General features: G+C 35.9%; 1 protein-coding gene across 3 annotated transcripts in view; it reads right to left on the bottom strand.

The window, feature by feature from the left end:
* Nucleotides 1-27,731, bottom strand: part of SMC1B (structural maintenance of chromosomes 1B) — a 76,883-nt gene that overhangs the window by 11,050 nt on the left and 38,102 nt on the right. For all 3 annotated transcript variants that reach the window (XR_011534780.1, XM_070600427.1, XM_008543171.2), the window contains 7 exons: nucleotides 18,597-18,743; nucleotides 9,430-9,567; nucleotides 9,009-9,125; nucleotides 7,494-7,600; nucleotides 6,074-6,215; nucleotides 4,889-5,034; nucleotides 3,383-3,536 (listed from right to left, as the gene is read on the bottom strand). Coding sequence is in view for 2 of the 3 variants with exons in the window: in XM_070600427.1 (XP_070456528.1) it covers nucleotides 3,383-3,536; nucleotides 4,889-5,034; nucleotides 6,074-6,215; nucleotides 7,494-7,600; nucleotides 9,009-9,125; nucleotides 9,430-9,567; nucleotides 18,597-18,743 (951 nt within the window). In the remaining variant the exon portion in view is untranslated. The remainder of the gene's footprint in view (nucleotides 1-3,382; nucleotides 3,537-4,888; nucleotides 5,035-6,073; nucleotides 6,216-7,493; nucleotides 7,601-9,008; nucleotides 9,126-9,429; nucleotides 9,568-18,596; nucleotides 18,744-27,731) is intronic.

Below are 27,731 nucleotides of genomic sequence, written 5' to 3' on the forward strand. Positions count from 1 at the left end.
GTCACCCCTTTAACTTCATTTTGCGTCAGTCTCCCCTGGACTCACTCTGCCCCAACCACACTGGCCTCCTTGAACAGAGCAGGCACATGTCCACCTCAGGGCCGGCACACTGCCCTCTGCCTGGACAACCTTCCCCTAGCTGTCTGCATCACTTCATCTCTCTCCTCCTCTACTTACCGGCTACCTTCTCTCAGGCAATCCATGGCCTCTCCATCTAAGATTGCCAACTCCCCACCACTGATACTCTTTATTCCCCCTCCTGCTTTATTCTTTCTTTAGCCTCTATCACTACCAAATACATAAATATTGTTTTTGTTTACCATTTTGTTTGTGTGCCTATCTCTTCCTCACCAGAATGTGAAGGAAGGGATTTTTGGCAGTTTTATTTACTGCTGTATTCTCGGTGCCAAGTGCAATGACTGACAGCATAGATTTGAATTTCAATATATCACTCTGCATGAAGGAAGGAACAGGAGAGAAGGAACAAATAAATGAGCACTTATTCAATTGTAGGCTGGCCTTTGGTGTAATGCTGATACCAAAAACCAAGACTCACAAATTAAGAGGAAAAAACCCTTTGTTACTCACTCCTTTCTAGATAGTCTCAACTGAAACAAACTCATGTGAAACTATTTTTGGAATTAAATTTATGTAATATACATATGTTAAAACAGTTCACATAGAAGTTGAACTTGGACACAAAATGTAACACTGAATTCCTGAATCTCACGATTCCTATTTATGTAATTTGACATCATATTTTATATTAAGCTTCTATATGAGTCATCTGGTGTCTTGCTATTCAAAGTGTGGTCTGCAGGCCAGCAACAGTGGGCCTCAGCTGGGAGCCATTAAAAATGCAGACTCTTAGGCAACAAGATCTCCAGATGCTTCACGTGTATAGTATGATTTGGGAACCAGTGATCTAGTTTCCCCCACAATGTAAGAGTCTTCTACAGTAACACTGGCAGGTGTAGGTAACTTACCCTCTATCTGAGTATCTCCAATGGAAGAGAAATCTCAGGTTCTACCTCATTGTTGAAAGACAATTACGCCTACAACAACTGTTGTCAGACAATTAACTCTACTCAGCGATCCTTGTTCAGCCCTCCGGAGAGAGACAATTTATACCTAACGCCTTTTCTATTCTGGGCTTTATAGAATATCTTGTACAGTATCCCCATTACATAGCCACTACTTGACAGGCTTAATCAATTCCAGTCGGAGAACTCACCACTAGAGGCCCTCCATCTTTCAAATACAAAGTGTTCCCTAGCAAAATAAATCGGACTCCGTGCACTCCATGCCACGAACCCGAGAATCCCCCTCAGGACCAGGAAGAACAAGTGTGATCCTCCTTCTATGACACACTTCTTTTACTGGAGAAGAATGGTCATATTCCCCAAGCTTTCTCTTCTCAGCACGGTATGGTCTGGTCCTTTTCACTATCCCAGACACTTTACTCTTAAAAAGCATCATGCTTTAAAAAGTGAATGCAATATTCCAGTGTGGCTTGACAAGCACACAGTGGAGCAGAACTACCACTTTTTCTTTTTAGACAATGATTCATTATTAAGCCAGCTTAAGGTCTTAATACCTGCTTTGAAATACCCCACCATGAATATGAAAGTCTTTCAAGCTAATAAAGAAGTAAACAATTTCACATTCATGCTAATAAAGAAGTAAACAATTTCACAACATGGTAGGCATGTTGGAATATACTTTTGAAAGAAAATGGGACCAAAGCAGTAGCATGAATACTTGACCAACAACATTCACTTAGATGTCAGCTGTTAAAATCGCTCCCTCCTCTAGTCTATTCTATAAGAAATCTCTTCTAAAATTTCATTCCTTTTTAAACAGACTTTCTATTTCTTTCTATAGTATAGTGAGAGTTGTTTTTCCGCTCCCATCTACTGCTGTTAACAGATCCTTCTCTTCACTCTCTCTCTGCACCCACAAAAGTGTACACGTGACCCAGAATGAGCCAAGCCGAGTTCTTCCCAGGATTTTTCTAACAGAGAGGGGAGGGAGAGCTCTCTTTCCCCTCTGGTCAAAGCTAGTGGTTACAGCTGCAGCCTCATGGAGAAAGCTGATCTGAAGGAATAAAGCCAGTATATACCGAACCAGAAAGAGTTCTTGGCAGTGCCCAAATTCCTGGACTGAGTCATGCGTGAGACCACTTCCATTCCAGCCCTATCCCTTTACCCCTTCCCCCAATACCCGCCTTAGAATCATCTGAGTTGGGTTTATGTCACTTGTGGCCCGGAAATGGTTTTCTCCTTTCCTTACCTCCTATCTGGAATGTAATCTCTGCCAAAACAGAGAAAAAAGACAAAGACTTTTTGAGGAAAATATTATACTAGAATTATGCTATAAGAAGTGGTCAATATTAGGAAAAGAAAAATTGTTTTATAGATACTTCAGTTGGAACAATCCAAGGACTGAAGACTTCTTGTGGAGTGGAAAACATGATGGAACTGAATGGATTTCTGACTGTCTGAGGGCAGAGTAGAAATGGGGGGAGGAAGGACGTAGCAGGGGGAGCAGAGAAAAGAGATATACTAACGTACGCAGTAAAAGCTCAGAGATGACTTGAGAGGCAAAACAAATAACTATTTTCACCATCTTCTGCATTAGCTAATAGTAAGACAGTCTTTCTGAATGTACAGTCATATCTTTCCTAAATGAAGGACAGAACTAAGGGCGTATACTTCCAACCAATGTAAAGAGCACTGTGTAATACAAATGGGGTGAGAAAGAAAGAAAAAAGGCAGACAGAGAAATGTTCACCATTAGTGGACCTTGGTTTTATCTTCTAATCCCTTGGGGGTCCATGGGGGTCCATTTTTGCTTCCCCCTGCACTCTCGCCACCTGGAGAGACTCAGTGAGGCATGTTTCTTCTGAGAACCACCTCGAATCGTTGGTGAAGGTGCAGAGCAAGACCCCTCCACACACCATGTACAACGTTAAAAGAGTACAGGGCAGTGCTCATGCCAGTGGGCCACTTGCCGCTTGCACACTGCCTACGGTTCACTGTGGCTAACACCATCTCCCCAAAGTGTTTCACGTGCCAACAGCTTTAATTCTCTGATTTCTCATGGGTATCTATATATAGGTAAGACGCTCTGGTTCATTCTGTGGAGCTAAAAGAACATGGATTAGCAAGAGTGAAGAGAACTGCATGAAATGCCTGGTCCTCTGTAATGATGACCATTTTGCCTTCTCTCCCTCTTAGCAGGAGGAGATATCTTTTCTGCCTCTAGAGGGGCTTTAGAACAGAGGGAGAATCTGCAGAGCTGGGATTTCACTAAGCAACCAAAGGGCGTTACACTAAGTTCCACACCACTGCATGTATTTTAAAACCATTTGCTAGAATACCTCCACGTCAATGATGTCATCCAACGACCCCAACAAAAGAACTATTTCAATGTCTTGAACTTTGCAGTTAAGCAGCATGTTATGCTTCTCTAACCGTTTCTGTTCCAGAGACGTTTGAATGACTACAGCCTTTCTTTGCAATTTCCCCACTTCCCTGTAAATACACAGATATGAAAAAATGGTTATATTTTACTCATTATGTAACGTTGTACAAAGGAAGAAAAATGTATGTGCTATAAATTTACATAAATATTTTTTCCTATGAGTACTATAAATTCTAGAGATATCTCATTGATGCTTGTAATTTAAACTTTAACATTCCCGACAAAGGCCATGACTGTAATTAGTTAATTCGAGGGAGTGTTTTTCAGTAATAAACATTATTATTTTAATCAGGCTACCAATAGTACAGTGCTTTCTAGTTACTTTATCTTTAAATCTGTACAATTTTTCAAGTTGCATTTCTCCCTCAATGTAAGCTCTACATTTTAGAACCTCAAACCAAGAGCAACAGTTTCTCAGCAAGAGAAATACCTTACCAATTAAGTCATTACACACCTAATAAGCCAAAGTGTTTCTTACTAACACTACCACTAACGCAATGCCTTCTACATTAAATGAGGGCTTGTGGGTTCTATCAGTTGAAACAATGTGGGATTTTAAAAAGGACCTAAAAACAGGATCAAAAAATAAAATAAAATAAATTAAGAATTATATGGTTTTCAAGACTATGAAGATAAAGAGAGATGTGGTTCTGTTTAAACTAAATGCAAGACCAAACAACAACAACAACAAATCTTAGCCAAAGAACTTTCTGGCTGTATCTTGAAACACTGAAGGTCTTTGAACAGTGAGGAAAATTATAAAATGTCAAAAGGTTGAGCAAAAACAGAGTGCTCATTTCATCTGCTCACTTATGGTCGTGTCTATCACACAGGAAAGCGGATGACATTGTGGTGCAACAAGCCAGCTGATTCAAAATGCTATTGTCATCATCGCAAACACACATGCTCATCATGTGCCAGGTATATGTGCCACATGAACAGCCACTCATTTAACCCTTACCACTATTCTATGAGGTAGGCCCTATTATTATCTCTATTTTCCAGATGAGGAAATGAAGGCATAGTATGCAAGTGGCAGAGCTGAGACATGGAACCATGCAGTCTGGCTCCAGATTCTATACCTCACCTGCTATGCTTTGTCACACAGACTAGAGGGAGACTCTGTACAACAGCAAGATACCAGAATCCAGGGGATTTAGGGCAAGGGACCCTTTATACAGGTCCATGTTTTCATCTGCCAAAAAGAACTATTCACTGTAAGTAACTAACCACCTCTCTTGGTTTTCTCCCAAAGCAGAATGCTTGAAAGGTGTGATGTGGGACCAAAAGCAACAAAGGTACATATTCAAATAACAAAACTTCCTATAATAAATTTTGAATTGATGGTAAACATCTTTAAAACTCTATTATGGTCTTTCAAACTTATAAACTTCTTAATTACCTATCAACAGCCAAAAACTTCTTCCGATCCTCTTCAAGTTGAGCTTGGATTTTCTCAATGTTGGAATTCTGAGTGACAAACACGTCCTTAAGTTGCTGCCGCTTCGCCATGAGTTCATCTACAATGTGCAGACAATCTTCCTCAGCCTGAATGGAGGTGATTTGCACTGTGCATTACCATCTTTTACACTAATAATGTCAACAGATCATCTTATCAATAAGCCAAACTAGTCATTCCGAGATAAACCCTTATCCTGTGTGTTGCTTGAACCTCTCTCATAGAAGGTGACCCACTATTGTTCTACATTTTTTGGAAATTGGTAATTGCTACCTGCCTTCCTCCTTCACTTTGGATTCATTCCTCAGCTTGCTGCCATCTGAGTTCTGTTCCCATTGTCCAATGAAAATGTTTGCTACTGTCACCTCTTAGTTGGCAATTAAACACATTTTCCAGGCTTTACCTTTTTGACAACTTTCCTCACTTCCTCCTTCCTGAAACTCTGGGCTTCTATGCTATCACCCTTTCTGGTTCTCTTTATCACCTAGGTGACCACTCCTTCCAGAATTCCATTCTTGCTCCACTGCTCTTCACTGCCTACCTCTCTGCTTGGGAGTCTCAACTTTTCAGATGTGTTTCCATTTACTCCCATAAACCAGCCTAGACTTCTCTCACCTACCTAATCTTTAACTAGCTGCTGGAAATTGCTATCTAGATGGCACATAGGCAACTCAAGCTCCACAGATTCAAAATTTTCTCTCCTTAACCTGTTCCTCCTCTCCACCAATTGCCTAAGTTAGAACTCAGGAGGCATCCGTGACACCCCCCTTTGCCCTCTCCCTACAGCTTTGACAGCTAATGATTCACGAAGCTGTGCTGACTTTACTTCAAGGACTCCTCAGACCTGCTCCCCGCCCTTCTATCCTATGAGGACACCTCAGGAGCTCAACCAATGTTTATCAATGAAGGACGTCATCATTTCAATGACACTTCAGCCACCCATCGTTTTTTTTTGACATTATAAATGAAAGGCTTTATTTATACATCAAAATTGGGATTGGAGAGGTAGTGACAATTAAGAACTAAGAGTAAAGGAGGAACTTCCGGTGTTAGGTCGGATGGAGAAGAAAGTAAATGAAAATTCTTTTACTGCATGACTTTAAAATTCAGCCGCCCAGTATTAACTACCTTCTTTAGGTTATCAATGTCTTCTCCACCTTTCTGGATAGTTTCTTTTAATGTGTTGATCTTATTCAGTTTCTTCTTCAGCTGATTGCGACTATATTCGAGTTGGACATTAAGCCGAGTTTTTTGTTTCTCAAATTCTAATCTAGTATCATAAAGTAGAAGGAAGGAAATAATAAAGTTAATACTGAATATTAATATTGAATATTCTTCTTGTTTCTGACTTCACTAGTAACACTTCTAGTGTTACTCCCTGAAAACATGATGCTGGTTTAGAATTAAACGTATTTTCTCATATCACAGGTATCTAACTACTCACATTTTAAGAATTTTTAATCAAGAATGGATGCTGTCTTTTGTTCAGTGCCTTTTTCATCAACTACAGAGTTGATCATGTGATTTTTCTCCTTTACCATTAATATGACAAATTATAGCAATAACTCCTGATATTGAAGCAGCCTTTTATTTCTGGTATGGAGTCTACTATATAATGGTATTTTTACCCCTACTCTGGCGAATTCTTTTTTTTAAATTTTATTTTTTTAACTTTTTTTCTAATTTAAATTTTAATTTTTATAGCAGTAACATTGGATTATAGCATTATATAACTTTCAGATGTACATAATATATTTTGAATTCTGTGTAGATTACATCATGCTCACCATCCAAAGACTAATTATAATCCATCACCACACATGTGTGCCTAATACCCCTTTTGCCCTCCTCCCTCCCTACATAATGGTATTTTGTTTTTCTCTTGTTACATTGCTTGTTTCTATTTAACCTTATTTTATTTGGTGATTTACAGGTGAAACTGACCGATAGTTTCTTATTGTATGTGTATGTCCCTTTTTGGATCTGGGCATCAATATTACGTTCATTTCATAAAAACATGTGTTTCTTCTTCTTCTACACTATGAAGCAGTTTAAATGTTGAACATTTGTTTAAACATTGAAGTTACATGCGCCTTTAAAGTCTGCTGGGATGATTCATGTGTGAAACCAGACATGCCTCGTGAATTTGGGGGAGTGAGTAAAAGCTTTTTTACTTTCCTTTCCTGTGGTAAGTGGCCTTCTCAGATTTTTCTATCTTGCTTGGGGTATATTATTTGCTTGGTAATATATTATTTCTTGAAAATTATGAATTTTATCCACATATATTGACATATACATAGCCCTAAGTAAATTAGTCTTATTACTCTTTTAATAACCACTGTGAGTGTAATTATGTCCCCATTCTCTTATCTTGTCTATTTATGCTTTCTCTCTTTAAAAAATTATGGAATAAAATAATTAGATCTCTTTATAAGACTATGAATGTTTACTAGCTATTTACCTCAGGCAGAATTAATTTAATTATGAAATAATAGTTACATTTATTTATGTTTTTAAGTTGCTTACCAACATCTTTTAGTAAAAATACCTTTTTTGATCAATTTCTTGTTGCTGTTTAACATGTTTGTTCTCAAATTCACGAATATTTTCCACACCAATTTCTTCACAGAAGTGTTGGAAAATATCATCTTCAACCTTTTAAATTATTTCAATACAATTGGTTTAATACTTAATTTTAAGAAACTATATAGACAATGCTTAAATTTAAGTTTTTCCCTCCAAGATATTCCCGGATTAGGCCCAAAACTAATCCCAACAAGCATCATTGTACTCTGAGGAGTCAGTGCTTTCTCTTTCTTTAACTCCATAAACTATGTTCATCTATTTTCAAATTTCTTATCCTAAAAACTAAATAAGAAAGCTCATAACTGGCCTTAAGTGTCCTGGCTCTATGAAGTATTTAATATAAAACTGGAAGTATTTCATTTACATTAGCCACACCAAAATATAACATTCTATATAAGTAAATAAAATATTCTTTCCATATGAGTAATACTATACAGTCTTAAGCAGTATAAAACCAAGAGGACTAGAGCATAGACTTAAGGCTCAAAGAGATTTGGAAAAACTAGAATGAGTCAAATCCAACAAAATAACATTTAACTTCCATATTTTTAAAGCCTTGCATTTAGGTACAATTATAGGATAAGAGACTGCTTTTAACAACAGGACATGTTATAAACTTTCAGGTTTCAGTTGAATATAAATTGAATATGAATATGAATACGATTGATACAATAGTAAGCCACGATTTCCTTAAGTAGATAATCCAAACCATGGAAAGTTATAGTTCTATGTGTAGAGTCCACAGTACTCTGTACTGATCAGACAGTATTTTGACATTATGCTTTGTTCTGGGCGTTGACAAACAACAGAGCACCCAGAGGATGTTACCAGAACTGGTCTTAAATCCATGGTAAATGTAAATAACTAAGGAATTAGGGGTATTTAACCTGGAAAAGAGATAATTAAGGTGCAGCATAAGTGTGGTTTCAAATCATGCGATAAAAGGCAAAACTTAAAGAAACGGTGGCAGTTATTGAGTGATGGCATGACAAACAACTTTCTAAGGATTAGATATAAGCCACAGTGGAATGAATTAAAACAGAAAGTTCCTATCATTTTGTAAGCAGAGGTTAGATGACCAAATCTTTGCTGCCCCAGAACCAAGTACTGTGCCTAGAATATGCATTAAATATTCAAGAAATAATTACTGAGTGAATAAGTAACCTTAAAAGATAACATGAATGACAAAATTCCTTCCTTCCTGGTGTTAAGGGCAGAAAAAGAAAGAAAGAGGCTGTAACTTCTACAATGGGCAGGAGAGGCTGGAGAGCAGAAGAGAGTAACTAAGCACTGGTCATTGTCTCTTGAGATGCACAACAGTGGCTCTCAAAAGATACAGGAAATTAACTTGGCAAACCAGTAAAACATAGCACTTATCAAATTTTAATTTAATATATATTTAAGAAGCCCTAAATCTAGTGTATTGTCTAGAACTATACTCTATGTGCCATTTAGTAAAAAATACATCATTCGTAACCTTATCTATCTTTTCTTGAAATGCTTCCATTCTTTGTCGTCGTTCTTTGATTCCTTCACTCAACATAGCACATTGAGACTCAATATTTAGTAGTTCACTTTGTAGCTGAGATTGTTCCTAATTACAAAAGAGAAAAAACGCCTTTTTAACATAGCTATTTTAGCTTTACATAGTGAAGCCAAAAACGTGATAGGTGTCTTTTAGAAAAAAAAGGAATCCATGAGATAAGGCAAATTCAGGTACAATTGGATAACAAAATTAACAACCATAAAAATAAACTATAATATACCCTATAGTAACCATAATATAATCTCAATCACGGGTAAAAGTGTAAAAATTACATGATGCTATATAAAAGTAATTTCTGAAATTCTATGTCCTGGTTCTAATTTCCATCAAATTTTATCTAAGTCCATAGTACCCGGTGAAAAGCAGCAAGCTGCTTCTTTTTAATCATCTCCAGTTCACTTTGCGAATATTTGAGTCGTGTATGAGTTCCTTGTGCTAGAGTGCGTATTTGTTTCAAATCTGCTTCCTTGCGAAGTGTCTTCATTAAATCCTAGAAAGGAAGAGAAAATATAATAACATTTTACAGTAGAAAAATACTTTCACTTTTCAAAGTGCTTTCATGCGTCATAATTCACTGATTTTTACATCTAACCACACCCACACTCCATCTTCCCTTCTTCTGGTAAAAGACTGGGCAATTAAGTACACAAGCCATCTAGAGGAACCAAGATGCTATACAGCATCCTCAAAAAACTAACACACTTCCTAACAGGAAACAGACATGAAAAATGAGGAATGGGGGGTGCGTGTTCCACCTATGGCTCATAAACGGCACAAAAGGGATCATATGACACATGCTGCCTTTCTTTTAGTCATTCTTGTCTCGTCCATCCCTTCTCCCTTCACCTCCCTATTATTCAACCAAATTAACTCCCTAGTATATGTCCTTCTGTTTTTTACTCCAAGTCCTTATACGAATACACATGTATACATATTCACCTATATATGTTGGTTTTTTCAGTCTCATTTTGCAAATTTAGAACCATATTGAACATGCTTTTCTGTCTCCTGCTTTTCTCATTCAGTTACTCTCAAGAGTCAGCTGATAAAGCTCCAAATTCATTCTTTAATGGCTGCATATTATTCCAGTGTGTGGCTGTACCAAAATTATTCAACTGTTCTCCTAATGGTGGGCATTCACCTTGTTTCCTAGTTTTTGTCACCACAAACAATGCTGCATGACCTACTTGTATGTAAACCCTTGAGTATTGGTGTTTTTATTTCCACGCAATAGATTCCCTAGGGTGAGATGGATGGGTCAAAGGTATTCACATTTTTATTTTACTAGCTGGTACGAATAGCTTTCCCAAAGGCTGTAACAATTCACATTTCTATAATTAATGTACAAGTATGTGTTTCTTTCTCTCTCCACTAGCATATATATATATTTTTTCCAAGTCTTGTTGGTATATATGAAGTAATCAATTTAATTTGTATGCCCCTGAGTACTAGATCCTATATAGGGCATTTTTTCATGTTTATTAGCCACATAGATTTCTTCTTTCTGAGAAGTGCCTAATCCTATCCTTTCTCCAGAAGTGTCTCTCATAATGTCTTTTTCATGTCAATTTGTAAAGAGTTCTTCGATAGTAAAGAACCTAGTCTTCATTTTAAACTTTTTTTTAATGTATACAATGGTTTTTATTCTCATTTAAAAATTTTTTTACATTCAAGTTTTTAATCTATCTGGAATTTATCTTTATATGTTATAATATGGGGCACAAAATTACTTTCTCTAGATGTGGCAATACCATTTGCTAAATAATAAATCCTTTTCCCACTGAACTAAAACATTATCTTTGTTGTATACTAAATGGTCAAATATACTGAGCTTTATTTCTGGAATTCCTATTCTGTTTCATTAATCCGTCCATTCCTATGCCAACACTACATCAAGTTGATTACAATGGCTTTTCACAGTATTCTGTATGCTGGTAAGAGAAGTTCCACCTCATTCTCTTTTGCCATGTATTTTTTGAGTAGTCTCAGGAAAATCTTCATTTGTAGGAATTACAAGATCATTTTATCAAATTTAAAAATCCTTGGTAACATTTTAAACTTGCATTCAAGTTAAATATTAATTGGAGGAATTATAACCCAAGAATATAGTATTTTTCCTTTGTTTTGTGTCCTTCAAGAAGATTTAGTTTTCTAAAAATAGTTACTGTGCCTTTATATTGACATTTATTCCTATTGTCAGCAGAATATTTTTCCATTTTTGATGCTTTTTCTTAATATAGAGAAAAATATAGTTTTGTTTATTTACATAGCACTCCCACTATCTTATTAAATCTAGTTTTTAAACTATAATCTTATTTTCAGCAAAAAGTTAGTTTTTCTCATCTCTTCAAAGATTTATACAAACTATTTCATTTTGGCCTAACTGTATTTACTTTTTCTTCCAAGACCACATTAAATAATAATGATAGGGCAGATATCTGTCTACTTCCTGATTTTAACTAAAATGGTTTTAATGTTTCACATTTAAGCAATTATTTGTTAGTTTTGGATAAGAACTATTTATTTTATTTAAATAATTTCCACCAATCACTCTTTTACTTGGTACTTTAATTACGACTAGCTGCTGAACTTTATCAAATGCCTTTCTACGTATGACCACATGATTTTTTCTCTTGCCTTTAATTTGGTAATGTAATGGATTATGTTGATTGATCACTTAATATTGAAACACCACATATTCTTGGTACAAATCCTATTCAGTCTGATGTATTTTTCTTTCACTACCTTGCTGAATTCTCTATACTGATATTTAATTTAGAAATTATGCATTTATATTCACAAGAGAATTCAGTCTTCGGTTTTATTTTTTGTAGTATCTTTATAATATTTGATACTAAATTTATACTAACTTTATAAAATAAACTGGGAAGTTTCCATCTTTTTCCATGATCTAGAATGGCTTAAATAACATTAGAATTATATTATATAGAACTCAGCTGTAAACCCATCTGGTCCCAGGGACTTTTTAAAGAAAACTGTGGTAAAATATACATACAATTTACTATCTTTACTGTTTTTAAGTGTACAGTTCAATGGTGTTTAAGTACATTCACATTGTTGTGCAACCAATCTCCAGAATTGTTTTCATCTTGCAAAACTGAAACTCGCTACCCATTAAACAACTCTCCCTTCTCCTATCCTTCCCAGTCCCTGGCGACCACCATTCTACTTTCTGCCTCTATGAATCTGACTATGTAAGGACCCCATATAAGTAAAACCATACAGTATTTGCCTTTTTATGACTGACATTTCATGTAGCATAATGTCTGTAAGGTTCATCCATTTTGTAGCACGTGTTTGAATTTCCTCTCTTTTTAAGGTTGAATAATATTCCAGTGTATGTATAGATATTTTGATTATCCATTCATCCGTTGATGGACACCTGGGTTGCTTCTACTTTTTGGCTATTGTGAATAGCGCTGTTACGAACATGGGTGTACAAGTATCTCTTCTAGACCCTGCTTTCAATTCCTTGGAGTATAGACCCAGAAGTGGAATTGCTGGATCATATGGTAATCTTATTTTTAATTTTTTGAGAACCATATTGTTTTCCATAGCTGCCATACTGTTTTACATTCCTGAAGTCTTTTTTGAATGATAGATCACTCGATTAATGGTGGCTTAAAAAACTGTGGGTTTATTTTCCTTCACAAAAGCAGCCTGGGGTGACGCGGTCCCTCAACAAAGGCACCTAACTTTCAGCTTCTCAGCGCAGTGGTTTTATACTCATGCTCCCTGTCTCTTGGTCTAAGATTGCTGCCGCATCTCCAGGCCTCTTGACTGCACTCCAGTCCGGAAGAAGAAAACACAAAAGATAACACCAACACTTCCATTTATATCTCTAAAACTGTCACAAAGCCACCACTAGCTACAAGGAAACTTGGGAAATCAAGTTGTTTTAGTTTTTTACAATACTATAAAAAAGGCAACCAAGGAAGGGGTTGTGGATGGGGACTGGGCCACCGACTACACTGCTGCCTCACTTTTCAAATGTCCCATGTTTTTTCTGGTCAATCTTGGTAATTTGTTTTCTGAAAATCATCCATTTCTTCCAGATTTTCAATTTTTTTTCACTATATAGTTATTTGCATGTAAGAGTCTGTTAAACTTATTTTAATTTTCTCATTCCTGATCTGTTTGTCTGCTTCTAAGTTTTCTTTCCTTCATTAGAGTTGCATAGAGTTTATTTTATTAGTCTTTCAAAAGAACCAGTTTTTAGATTCATTTGTCCCTTTTCTATTTTGAGTTGTTTTCTATTTAATTAATTTCAGCTTAGAAAAAAATTCCCCTATAGTTTTTGTTATTTTGTGGTTGTTCTAGTTTCTTAAGGAAATAAATTCCCTTATATTTCATCTTTCTTCAATAATGAAGGTATTTTCCTCTTGATGTAGCTTTTACTGTGTCTCAAAGACTTCCTATTCATCACTTTTGAGACATTTTGTAATTGGCCTCTTGATTACTTCTCTGGTCCCCAAACTATCTACTAGTACATTTCTTAATTTCTATGTAGACAAAGATTTTTTTGATCACTAGTTCTAATTTCACTATGATCATTATGATCAAGGTAACCGATAAAAATCTTTACTTTTGAAAAACTGTTGAGGTTTCCATTGTGGACAAGCATATGACCAGTTTTTATAAGTGTTTTATGGATATGTTAAATAATGTCTTACATTTATTGAGCACTTATTGTTCTACAAAGTTTACATTTACTAACATACTTAGTCCTCTTAACAACGCTAGGAAATAGGTGCTGTTATTATCCCCATTCTATTGATGAGAAAACTAAAGCATAAAAGTATTTAAGTAACTTAGAGTCACGCTAATATGTGGTAGAGACACAATCTGGATTTAAGTTTATTGATTGTGTTACAAATTCCTCTAAGTTTTATCATTTTTGTCTACTAGACCTGTCCAATTTTGAAAGAGGTATAGTGAAAGGTTCTATTCTAATTTCACCTTTATTAAATATTCTTGTTTTAAATATTTGGGTTCTGGGCAAGCCCCAGTGGCCGAGTGGTTAAGTTCGGTACACTCTGCTTTGGCAGCCTGGGTTTTGTTCCTGGGTTCGGGCCTACACCACTCTGTTAGCAGCCATGCTGTGCTGGTGGCCCACATAGTAAATATTAGAGGAAGATTGGCTCAGGGCGAATATTCCTCAGCAAAAAAAAAAAAAAAAAATTAGGTGCTATGTGCTACAAACAGGCTTAAAATAGAGATCTTGTCTTTACTACATAATGTCCTTCTTTATTCAATTCATTCAATAAATATTTATTGAAAACTTACTATATGTGAGGATTTTTAACTTCAAAGTTCATATTGTCTGATACTGTCACTCCTGATTTCTTTTTTATTTGCATTTTTTAGGTGTTCATCCCATTATTTCCAACATTCAATTTTAAGACAATTTCTTGCAAACAACATTTAGCTGAGTTTTGCTTTTTAACTCATGAATGTCTTGGTCTTTTAAAGGGAAACTTAAATCCACACATGTTTACCGTAATCACCGATATACAAATATTTTTTTTCCTCTTACTTTTAAAAAATTATTTTCATGCATTATTTTTGTTGGTTTGTTATTTGTTCCTAATTTAATGTACTTTTAACACTCTAGTCCTACCCACGTCTCCCCACCCACCAAGATACAATCTTTAGAATATTATTATTTCCTCACCTCCTCACAGATGAAACCTTTGAAAAGCACTTACTTCTCTCTCCATCTCCAATTCCTAGGTTTTGCTGTGTTAGTTTAGCCCTATTAATTTATTATATTACATCTGTTCTAATTCATGTGTTGCTTACGGTACTTTCTCTAGTATTTTGTCACACGAAGTATGTGGAGACATAGTCTCTGAATTTACTTATCTGCAGATACCTGAGAGGCAAATGATATCCTCAGCTGTAGTCCTTTCCCCTCAGTTGTCTGCAGCTATTATTCCACAGTCTCACCCAGTTTTGTAGTTTGATACAAGCTAGATTTTTTTTTAATCTCTAAGGAATATTTTTTAAAGCAGAAAGGGTATTTTAGGACTGCTTCTATATAACCTAGGACTTCAGGAATTACACCAAAATCTGTGTTATCGTGTGCCTTTTCTCATCAAACCTACATGGAACTGCACGTGTCCTTTCAGGTGGGTCCTCAGATTAAAGACATTTAATCTTCTTCCACGTGCTTCTTCCACTTGGCCTTCCAGGCTATTAATTTGGTTCTCAACAATGGCACGCCTATCCTTCAATTCATCTACTGCATTCTATAGTTTAGAAATACGTTTTTTTAGCTCCAGAAAGTCTTTTTTTGCAGGGGTACAGGGCGTATTTTGACACTACACTGAATTTCATTAACGCTCTTTTATTTGTTTTGTTCACGTTGTTGCCAAGCTCCCAGAACACCTCACCTGAATTTATGTACTTCTTTGCCCACTGTGGATCGGGTCTGGGTATTAAAGTGTCCTAAATGGCAGCTGTTTCACAAGCATTCTCTATACCCAAGGGCCAGTGAATACAACAGAAGACTGTCAGTGTTCCACTCTGAGACAGGAAAAGATGTCTGTCTGGTCTCCCTGGACTCAACCAAACTCAGGAATAGGGAGGCCACAACCTACTAATATGTAGCTTCATAAGGTATCTGTTAAAGCTGATGTTTCAAGTAAGTGTGTGTGGAAGATTATCATATTCCACAAATGACACTTGGATAAAACAGCAAGTCTGTTGGTAAAAATAAAGCTGCAGGCCCAGTCATCAACATAAATTCCAGATGACTAAAAAATATAAATGTTGAATACACAAAAGCACTAGAAGGAAGCATTACTGAATTTCTTTTGTGATCTTCAAAAAGAAAAAGGTCTTCTTTTCGGACACCATGTCTTCTCAGAGAAGGGAAACAATAGAAAGAATAAACAAATGGGACTTCATCAGACTAAAGAGCTTCTTCAAGGCAAATGAAAACAGGATTGAAACAAAAAAACAATCCACTAACTGGGAAAAAATATTTGCAAGTCATATATCTGACAAAGGCTTAACATCCATAACATATAAGGAACTCTCACAACTCAACAACAAAAAATCAAACAACCCGATCAAAAAATGGGCTGGAGACATGAACAGACATTTCTCCAAAGTGGATATATGGATGGCTAATAGGCACATGAAAAGATGCTCATCATCGCTGATCATCAAGGAAATGCAAATCAAAGCTACACTGAGATATCACCTTACACCCATTAGAATGACAAAAATATCTAAATCTAATAGTAACAAATGTTGGAGAGGTTGTGGAGAGAATGGAACCCTCATACGCTGCTGGTGGGAATGAAAACTAGTGCAGCCACTATGGAAAACAGTATGGAGATTCCTCAAAAAATTAAAAATAGAACTACCATATGATCCAGCCATTCCACTATGGGTATCTATCCAAGGAGCTTGAAGTCAGCAATTCCAAAAGTCCTATGCACCCCAATGTTCATTGCAGCATTATTTACAGTAGCCAAGACATGGAAGCAACCTAAGTGCCCATCAACAGATGAATGGATAAAGAAGTTGTGGTATATATATACAACGGAATACTACTCAGCTGCAAAACAGAACAAAATCATCCCACTTGCAACAACATGGATGGAGCTTGAGGGAATTATGTTAAGTGAAATAAGCCAGTTAGAGAAGGATAATCTCTGTATGACTCCACTCATATGAGGAATTTAAAAATGTGGACAAAGAGAACAGATTAGTGGCTACCAGGGGAAAGGTGGGGCGGGGGGGTGGGCACAAAGGATAAAATGGTGCACCTACAACACGAATGACAAACATTAATGTACAACTGAAATCACACAAGACTGTAACCTATCATTAACTCAATATAAAAAAAAGAAAAAGAAAAAGGTCTTTCTGAGTATGACATTAAAATCCAAAAGTTGTAAAAGATTAAGAAATTTGGCTACATAAAGATTAAAAATGCATGTGTGACCAAAAAAAAGCAAAGTCAAATGTCAAACAGATAATGAGCAATAAAAAAGAATAAACTTTTGATACACACAACATGAATCTCAAAAGCATTACGCTAAATGAAGAAAGCATGACACACAGGCTAACTGTATGATTCTATTTCTAGAAGAGGAAAAACAATAATGACACAAAGCATTTTGGGTTGCCAGGGCCCAGAGGAGGGGACTGACTACAAAGGAGCACACAGGCATTTTGGGGGGTTATGAAAATGTTCTATATCATGATTGTGGTGGTGGTTACACAGCTATATTCATTTGTCAAAACTTACTGAACCATACACTTCAAATTGGAGACTGTTACTGTATATAAACTATACTTCAATACAGCTGACAAAAAAGTGAAACAATATATTTTACTAGTATATGACTAAGGACTAATTTACTTATTATACAAATAATTCTTAAAGTAGGTAATAAAATAATCTAAAAGAAAAATGTACACACGAAATAAATAAGCAGTTCAAAGAAGAAAAAAAATTATGAAGAACCAATAAATACATGAGGAAATGCTCAACCTCAGTTACAATTTAAGAAAGCACATTCAACAATTGGGTTACATTGTTTTTACCAATCAGATTGGCAAAGATTAAGACATTTGCTCTAACTAGTGGTGCAATCTAGGGACATAAACACCCTACTACAAGTTTTCTTTTGACGTGAATTTAGCAATATCTATCAACATTTTAAATACACATATCCTTAGACCCAGAAATTATACATATAGGAATTCATCTTAGAGATATAGCTATACAAGTAAAGATATAATAATAATAAACATTTATATAGTGCTTACATACGCCAGGCATTGTTTTAAGTATTTTATCTGGATTATCTGATTTAATCCTTCAAATAACCCTAGAGGAAGGACTTTTATTATCCCCATTTTACAGATGGGGAAAGTAAGGTACTAAGGGGTTAGGTAACTTGCCTAAGGTCATACTGCTGGTAAGTGGCAGAGCCAGGATTCAAACTTAGGCATTGTGGCTACAGAATTTATACTCTTAGGTACTATGTTACTCTCCCTCTTTAAAGAATGTTTAGTGCTGCATCATTTGTAACAGCAAAAACCAAAATGTCCATTATTGGAGACTAGTTAAATAAACAAAACCTATACAGGGAAATACCAGGAAGGATTCATTAAAAATAAAGTGGTTCTCTATATGCTAAAATGAAAACATGTCCCTGTTATGATATTAAATGAAAAAGCTTGCTGCAAACATTATTTAGCAAAAGTCTATTATAAAACAAATAGAAAAAATAATACATATACTTGTATATACAGAGCAAATTTCTGGAGGCTATGCATCAAACTGTGTTTAGCAAATACACACCAAGATGTAAACATGGGTAAGGGGAAGATTTTTACTTTTCACTGTATTCCATTCTGCTTTATTTGTATTTTTTAAAACTACAGGCATGGTACTTTTATTAACCAAAAAAGTTAGTTTGAAAACACAGTTATTCTACTTAGTATTCTATAACTTTCACAACATGGATTTACCTTTAATTCTTGGACTAACTGGGTTCTTCTGTCTCTTAAATTCTTTAACTCTTTCTCATCCCAGCATCTAGCCTTGTATTTTAAATCACTCGACCCTCCAGAGATCACTCCAGATTTTAAAAATAAAGTTCCATCAAGGGCTACTGTCTGTAAAATTAAAAATATTTTAGCTTGGATAAACGTACATAAAGAAGATAAAAATAGGACACAATATAGCAACTTTTACAGCTGAGAATTCGTAGATGAGAAAAACCACTTACTGAACTTTACTAATAAAATACCTAGCTTATGAAGGGACACTAGCCAATAAACAAATCTCAAATACAAAAGTTTTGCTAAGGCCCAAAGAAATTCTAGGCAACAAATTAGCAGGAACTAAAAAGCTTCAAATAAATTGTACATTAGTTTCAAACACATTCAATACTGAGAAGCAAAAACCAATAATATTTGTATTTAATAGCTAATAGTTTGCATTATCTAATACTGTATTTTGAAGAATTTGACACCACATGTCAATGGCATATTATAAGACAGCCTTAGTAACTTTAGGATACAAAAATATTACATTCTCCAAAATGGATATGAAACTGGGACCAAGAAAAAATGGAGTCAAAGGCATAAAGTTTATAGTCCTTTGACTATGGACTAAATGAAAACAATTCTCAATTTGTGTGTGTGTGTGTGTGAGTGAGGAAGATTGGCCCTGAGCTAACATCTGTTGCCTATCCTCCTCTTTTTGCTTGAGGAAGATAGCTGTTGAGCTAACATCCATGCCAATCTTCCTCTATTTTATGTGGGATGCCACCACATTGTGGCTTGATGCAGTGCTAGGTCAGTGCCCAGTATGCAAACCTGGGAACCCTGGGCTGATGATGTGGAGAGCGAGAACTTAACCACTACGCCACCAGCTGGCCTGAACAATTGTCAACGTTTTGCAAATGTTTCCAATCAGCCAAAGCAGGAGACTACCTGTGGAGGGCTACAATTATATAATGAGAGTTGATGAAAAAAAAAATGCCAACAAATAGGAGTTTCATTTATTCCTTCATTCAGACCAAGGTTCCCTGCATGTCTGCTGTGCTTGAGACATTCTATACTGGGGACTGGAGTGACCAAAGGGAGTGAAATATGGTACTGACCCTTAGGGAATCATGCTAGTACGGAAAAGAAACAGAAACACATCATTACAACATAAAGTGATGAGAAGACAGAAACATACTGAGAGTAATCTGGAAGCATAAAACAGAGAGGTTCCAACCCAGCCCAAAAGTCCACAGAAGGCTTTCTGAAGAGGTAAAGGCTTTCACAGTATCTTATCAGAGGTACTAGTTAGAATTAGTTAGTTATATTACACAGAAACCTTGGTTTATTTCTCTCTCACAACTACAGAAGTGAGCATTCCAGGATCTGTATGGTGGCTCCACAGTTAACAAAAACCCAGACTCCTTCCATAACATTGCTCCACCATCTTTAGTACTGGGATTAGTCCTCAAGGGAGAAAGTCTTTTTATTTTCTGGAAAGTCTTGGGGCCTCTGTTCTCTCCCAACTGTTAACTTGGCAATGAGTTTGTCCATCAGGTCTGAACTGGCTCTTGGGAAGAACACCAGATCTCTACGGGATACCAACAGCAGTGGCACGGAAACAGGTCTGTGGGTAGGCTCTGGTCTGGAAGGCGGCTTTCCTAACCAGGAAGCCCACTGTTAGATTCTCAGTTTATTCCTTCGACTGCCCCATAAAAATGTAAAGTGGTATGGAGGCAGCTTCCCTCTCCTGGAACACTTATAGCTCATGATATTTTTGTCTGGCCAAAGCATACCTCTATGGAATGAAAGCTGAGGAACCACATAGGCTCCACTGCTTCTCTGCTTTTAAGTTATTCTCAAGAAAGCTTACTTTACATTTACACTGTGTGTCACTAGTGATGTGTGTGTCAGTGTCTCTTATATGACAATCTTCAAAGTCATTCTGTAGTTCAAGATGACTTCTAGAGCTCCAGCCATTGTGTCTGTGTTTCAAGAAAGAAGGAAGGAAGGGAGAAAAAGGGTAAAAGGGGCCAATTAAGTAACTTTCCTGGCAGGCCTACTGATGACTGCTACTTAGATGCAATAGCCCCTCCTGGATAGTTACACAGTAAGATCAAGGTTCTGTTAGTAGGGAAGGAAGGGAGAAGGATATTAAGCAGACAACAGATAGGTAGGAGGGAGCCAGGGAAAGGGCAGTGGTGGAATGCTGGCAGTGGGCATGGATATATAAAATGGATCATTTGCGTGCATGTGTCACAGGGGTGGAATAGGGAAAGAGGGAACATAATAATTTGGAATTCCTAGAAAGAAGCGAGAGTTAAGGACTAACTTTCAGATGAGGCTAGTAGACAGGCCAGATCCTAGAGCTCTTTGTAATGCCATCCATAGGAAGTATGTGGATCAAATGCAACTGACAACTGATGGGGCTTGCAGATGGGCTGGGGGAAGCAGCACTGACGGGTTTGACAGCAAACAGCAGAGAGAAGTGGTTAGATATGAGCTTTAAAATAGACCACTTGCAACTATTTGGCAAAAGGATTGGTCCAAGGGAAGCCAGAGGTGATGGTATGAAATCAGCAATAGAACCTAGGGTGAAGAAAAGGAAGAAGATTTGAGAAATATTCAGGAATTATAATCAGAAAAGCCTAAGGATTAGAGATGTTATGAGGAAATCCTTGAGGAAAACCAGAATTTCATTTGGCTACAATAGTAGTACCAAGAATTGAAGTGAATAATACAGGAGAGAGATCAAGATTTAGAAAGAAGAACATGAATTTAGTTTTAGACGTTGATTTTACAGGGCCTGTGAGCTAATATTTTATTCACTTATTTATAATGTATATCTTGACTATTTCCTAAAAGAAATTAGATTCTTGAGCCAGTCCTGATGGTCTAGCAGTTAAAGTTTACTGCATTCTGCTTTGGTGACCTGGATTTGGTTCCCGGGTGCAGAACCACACCACTCCTCTGTCAGTAGCCATGCTGTGGAGGCCGCTTACATAGAAGAACTAGAAGGACTTACAACTAGAATATACATCTATGTACTGGGGCTTTGGGGAGGGAAAAAAGAAAACGAGGAAGATTGGCAACAGATGTTAGTTCAGGGTGAATCTTTTCCAGCAAAACCAAAAAAAAAATAAGGAAGAAAGAAATTAGATTCTTTTATAGATAATGAAAATCATTAAAATAAAAATAAATATATAATAAGATAGCCACAAATAACTAGAAATAATAAATTACACGAGGTGAAAAAATAAACAATTTAGGCTATTATGAGAAATCACTGAATTCAATTAAATAAGCAGAAAAAGAAAACTATTCAATATATGATACTGGGACAGGTAATTAATCATTTAGGGGGAAAAGCTAATACTTACATCTAACAATATACATCAAAATGAATCATATTAAAATCAAAATATGGAAGTGATACCACTTTTAAAAAATGAAGAAAATTTAAATAAACATGTATTTGATCTCATAGTAAAGACACAATTATACATGTAAAAACAATACCTACAAAGGTTAAAAGTGAAATACCTGATTATCAAATATAATATACATACTATAATACCCATCAGATCTTTCCAGGGAATGGTTGCCAGATTTAGCAAATAAAAATAGAAGAAGTCCAGATAACCTTGAATTTCAGTTAAACAACAACAAATTTTTTAGTGTACATATGTCCAAATATTTTATCTAGCAATCCTATTCTAGGGGACAAGTTAGGGATAGTTTTTGTTTTCCTTTTTGAGCTTCTATTTTCCAAAATTTTCTAAACTGAACATTTAACTTGTATTTCCAATGTATAAAAACCAAACATAATACAAAAGAAAAAAAACCATGGGGGCTGGCTTGGAGAGAGGAGACAGAAGTGTATCAAGAACTTTGAGCTAATTATTTGCCATAACATACATGGACTTATAGTGCCACCTCTGTCTTGCCAGCCATGATACTAGGACAAGTTAACTTACCCTCTTTGAGCAAGGGGTACAAAGTATGATTTTCTTTTCACCTTATTGCTTGGGTTGGCTGCTACTGTTGTTACTGCAACCATTTACTATTGCACATACTGTGCTTGGAATAGTACATACAAGCTATCTGATTCTATGTTCACAACCCTGTGAGGCAGATATTATTTCCATTTTAGAGACTGGGCCTTAAAGATATTATGTATGTTGCCTAAGGCCATACACAGAGACTAAAATCCAAGTTGGTCGAACATCTACGTCCATGTTCTTAACCACTGTATTATATACCTCCTTCAATTCTAAAAATGTAGCAGGCAACAATTTTAAGAATTATGGATCTCAGGTTTTTTCCAATAGCTTATAGGCTTATTAAAACAATTCATTTCTTCTAAAAGTAAATATAGTCTCAAATAACCTATTTCCATTTGATTTACAGTCAAATTTCTGTTCTGGAAGGACTATAATTTTTATTTCCAGCCTGCAATTTCCTTAATTTACAGCTTACATTAGTTGCTCAGTGCAGTAATCCCATGCCTACTTTGGGGGTAACATTCCTGAAAAATACCTTGGCTGAGGAGACTAGGATCTCATATAAAATAAGGAGTTGAAGGAATTTTTAAATAGCATTAAATAAAAGTTCCAGAGTGTATGGTCTAGAAAAAGAATGAATTCTTTGGTGTTAAAAACTTGTCATGTGGGATAACCAACCTTTCCACTGAAACAACTTCAACTGTTTCAAGAAATATTGTTTCAGTGTTATAAGCTGCTAAGGTAGATTCTCTTATAATTTTTGTGTTAGGCAGACTACACATATTGTTTAAGTTGCCTTTCATTGGTATGAAAAATAATATACTTCACCATTTTCTTTTATTTTTGAATGGGTAACATATTCACATTGTTCAAAATCCAAAAGGTACAAAAGAACAAAGAGTGAAAATTTTCCCTGGCACCCCTGGCCCCTACCGCCCAGTTACTTTCTCCAGGGGTAATCAATGTTATCAATTTCTTATGTATCAACAAATACATGCATTCATCTCTTCTTTCTCCACTTTTTACACAAACAGTAACATATTACACAGTAGTCGACATACTACTTTTTTTTTAACTGAATGTATCTTGGAGATTGTCTCATACTTGTACATAAAGAGCTTTGTTCTTATTTAAGGATGCACAGCATTCCATTCTATGAATGCATTATAGTTTTAATGAACTAGCCTTCTACAGATTGTTTACAATTTTTCCTGTTATACACAATGGTTCAATGAATAAATCTTGTATATACATTATTTCATATACATGTGAATTAATCTGTATGCAAAGTTCCTAAAAAGTACAACTGGTAGAACTGCCCTTCAGAGAGCTGGTACAAATTTACACTTCCACAGCAGTGAATGGAAGGGCCTCTTTCCCCTCATAGTGTTATCAAACTTTTTGATGATGGTCAATCTGACAGGTGAAAAGAGTATCTCAGCGTAGCTTTTTAAAAATTTTATTTTATTGAGGTCAAAACAGTTTATAACATTGTGAAATTTCTGTCATACATCATTTGTCACTCACCATATATATGTGCCTCTTTACCCATTATGCCCACCCTCCAACCTCCTTCCCCTCTGGTAACCACTAACCTGTTGTCTTTGTTCACGTTTGTTTGTCTTCCACATATGAGTGAAATCAAACGGTGTTTGTCTTTCTCTGTCTGGCTTATTTGCTTGACATAATGCCCTCAAGGTCCATCCATGTTGTTGCAAATGGGATTTGTCTTTTTTATGGCTGAGTAGTATTCTATTGTATATTTATACCACATCTTCTTTATCCATTCATTAGTTGATGGGCACTTGGGTTGCTTCCACTTCTTGGCTATTGTGAATAATGCTGCAATGAACACAGGGGTGCGTAAGCTGCTCTGAATTGTTGATTTCAAGTTCTTTGGGAAAATACCCAGTAGTGGGATAGCTGGGTCGTATGGTATTTCTAATTTTTTGAGAAATTTCCATAGTGTTTTCCATAGCGGCTGCACCACTTTGCATTCCCAGCAGCACTGTATGAGAGTTCCCTTTTCCATATCCTTGACAACATTTGCTGTTTTTTGTCTTGGTAATTATAGCCATTCTAATAGGTTTAAGGTGATATCTCATTGTAGTTTTGATTTGTATTTCCCTAATGATTAGTGATATTGAACATCTTTTCATGTGCCTGTTGGCCATCTGTGTATCTTCTTTGGAAAAATGTCTGCTCATTTCCTCTGCCCATTTTTTGATCGAGTTGTTTGTTTTTTGTTATTGTTATGAGTTCTTCATATATTTTGGAGATTAACCCCTTGATGGATATATGATTTGCAAATATTTTCTCCCAGTTGGTGGGCTGTCTTTTCAATTTGTTCATGGTTCCCTTCACCTTGCAGAAGCTCTTTAGTCTGATGAAGTCCCATTTGTTTTTCTTTTGTTTCCCTTGCCAAGTAGACACGGTATTTGAAAAGATGCTTCTAAGACCGAAGTCAAAGAGTGTACTGACTATATTTTCTTCTAGGAGTTTACAATTTCATGTCTTACTTCTGAGTCTTTAATCCATTTTGAGTTGGTTCTTGTGTATAGAAAAAGATAATGGTCTACTTTCATTCTTTTGCTTGTGGCTGTCCAGTTTTCCCAACAGTTTATTGAAAAGATGAATTTCCTTTCTCCATTCTATATTCTTAGCTACTCTGTCAAAGATTAGCTGTCTGTAGATGTGTAGTTTTATTTCTGGGCTTTCAATTCTCTTCCGTTGGTCTGTGTGTCTGTATTAGTGCCAGTACTATGCTGTTTTGATTACTATAGCTTTGTACTATATTTTGAAGTCAGGTGTTGTGATGCCTCCAGCTTTGCTATTTTTTTTCAGGATTGCTTTAGCTATTCAGGGTCTTTTATTGCCCCATATGAATTTCAGGATTCTTTGTTCTATTTCCGTGAAGAATGTCACTGGGATTCTGATTGGGTTTGCATTGAATCTGTAGATTGCTTCAGGTAATATGGACATTTTAACGGTTTATTCTTCTGACATGTGCATGGAATATCTTTCCATTTCTTTATGTCATCATAGATTTCTTTCAATAATGTCTTATAGTTTTTATTGTAGAGGTCTTTCATTTCCTTGGTTAAATTTATTCCTACATATTTTATTCTTTTTGTTGCTATTGTAAATGGGATTGTATTCTCGAGTTCTCTTTCTGTTAGTTCATTATTAGAGTATAGAAACGCAGCTGATTTTTGTTAGTTGATTTTGTACCCTGTGACTTTGCTGTAGTTGTTGATTATTTCTAACAGTTTTCCAATGGATTCCTTAGGATTTTCTACATATAAAATCATGTTGTCTGTAAACAGTGAGAGTTCCACTTGTTTCTTTCCAATTTGGATCCCTTTTATTTCTTTCTCTTGCCTAATTGCTTTGGCCCAAACCTCCAGTACTATGCTGAACGACAGTGGCAAGAGTGGGCACCCTTGTCTTTTTCCTGTTCTCAGAGGAATTGCTTTCAGTTTCTTATTAGTTTCAATCTCTTTACTTGTGATTGGTCTATTCAGATTCTCTGTTTCTTCTTGATTCAGTTTTTGGAGGTTGTATGAGTCTAAGAATTTATCCATTTCTTCTAGATTGTCCAATTTGCTGGCATATAGTTTTTTATAGTATTCTCTTATAATCCTTTTGTATTTCTGTGGTATCCATTGTAATTTCTCCTCTTTCATTTCTAATTTTATTTATTTGAGCCTTCTCTCTTTTTTTCTTAGTAAGTCTAGCTAAGGGTTTGTCGATTTCTATTTTCTTAAGGAATGAGCTCTTAGTTTCATCGATCCTGTTTTTGTTGGTTTCAATTTCATTTATTTCTGCTCTAATTTTTATTATTTCCCTCCTTATGCTGACTTCTGACTTCGTTCTTTTTTTTCTAGTTCTGTTAGGTGTATTTTAAGATTGCTTATTTGAATTTTCTCTTGTTTGTGAAGGTGGGCCTGTATTGCTATGAATTTGCCTCTTAGGACGGCTTCTGCTGCATCCCATATGAGTTTGTTTGGTCTCTTTTCATTTGTTTCTAGATATTTTATGATTTCTCCTTTAATTTCTTCAATGATCCATTGGTTATTCAGTAGCATGTTGTTTAGTCTCCATATATTTGTGACTTTTCCAGCTTTTTTCTTGTAGTTGATTTCTAATTTCATAGCATTATGGTTGGAAACGATACTTGATATTATTTCAAGCTTCTTAAATCTATTGAGGCTTTCCTTGTTTCCCAACATATGGTCTACCTTTGAGAATGTTCCATGTGCACTTGAGAAGAACGTGTATTCTGCTGTTTTTGGATGGCGTGTTCTACATATATCTGTTAGGTCCATCTGGTCAAGTTTTTTGTTTAATTCCACTATTTCCTTATTGACTTTCTGGCTGGATGACTTATCCACTGATGTAAGTGGGGTGTTAAGTTTCCCTACTATTCTTGTGTTGCTGTTAATTTCTCCTTTTAGGTCTGTTAATAGTTGCTTTATGTACTTTGGTGCTCCTGTGTTAGGTGCATATATATTTATAAGTGTTATGTCCTCTTGGTGGAGTGTCCCTTTATCATTATATACTGCCCCTCTTTGTCTCTCATTGCCTTTTTTGTCTTGAGGTCTACTTTGTCTGATATAAGTATGGCAACATCTGCTTTCTTTTGTTTGCCATTAGCTTGGAGTATCGTCTTTCATCTCTTCACTCTGAGACTGTCTGTCCTTAGACCTGAAATATGTTTCCTGGAGGCAGCATATTGATGGGTTTTGTTTTTTAATACATCCAGCCACTATGTGTTTTTTGATTGGAGAACTCAATACATTTACATTTAGAGTGATTATTGATATGTGAGGGTATAATAATGCCACTTTATCACTAGTTTTCCGGTTGTTCTATATTTCCCTTGTTTCTCACCCCATGTATTTCTGACTGCCAATTCAGTTTGGTGATTCTCTATGATGGTTTTCTCAGTTTTCTCTTTATTTATCATTTGTGTCTCTGTTCTGATTTTTTGTTTAATGGTTACCATGAGGTTTGTATAAAAGATCTTGTAGATGAGATAGATGAGATAGTCCATTTTCTGATAGCCTCTTATTTCCTTAGTCTAAGCAGGTTCCACCCCTCTCTTCTT

The sequence above is a fragment of the Equus przewalskii genome, chromosome 29, assembly GCF_037783145.1.
Source record: "Equus przewalskii isolate Varuska chromosome 29, EquPr2, whole genome shotgun sequence".
NCBI classification, from domain to species: domain Eukaryota; kingdom Metazoa; phylum Chordata; class Mammalia; order Perissodactyla; family Equidae; genus Equus; species Equus przewalskii.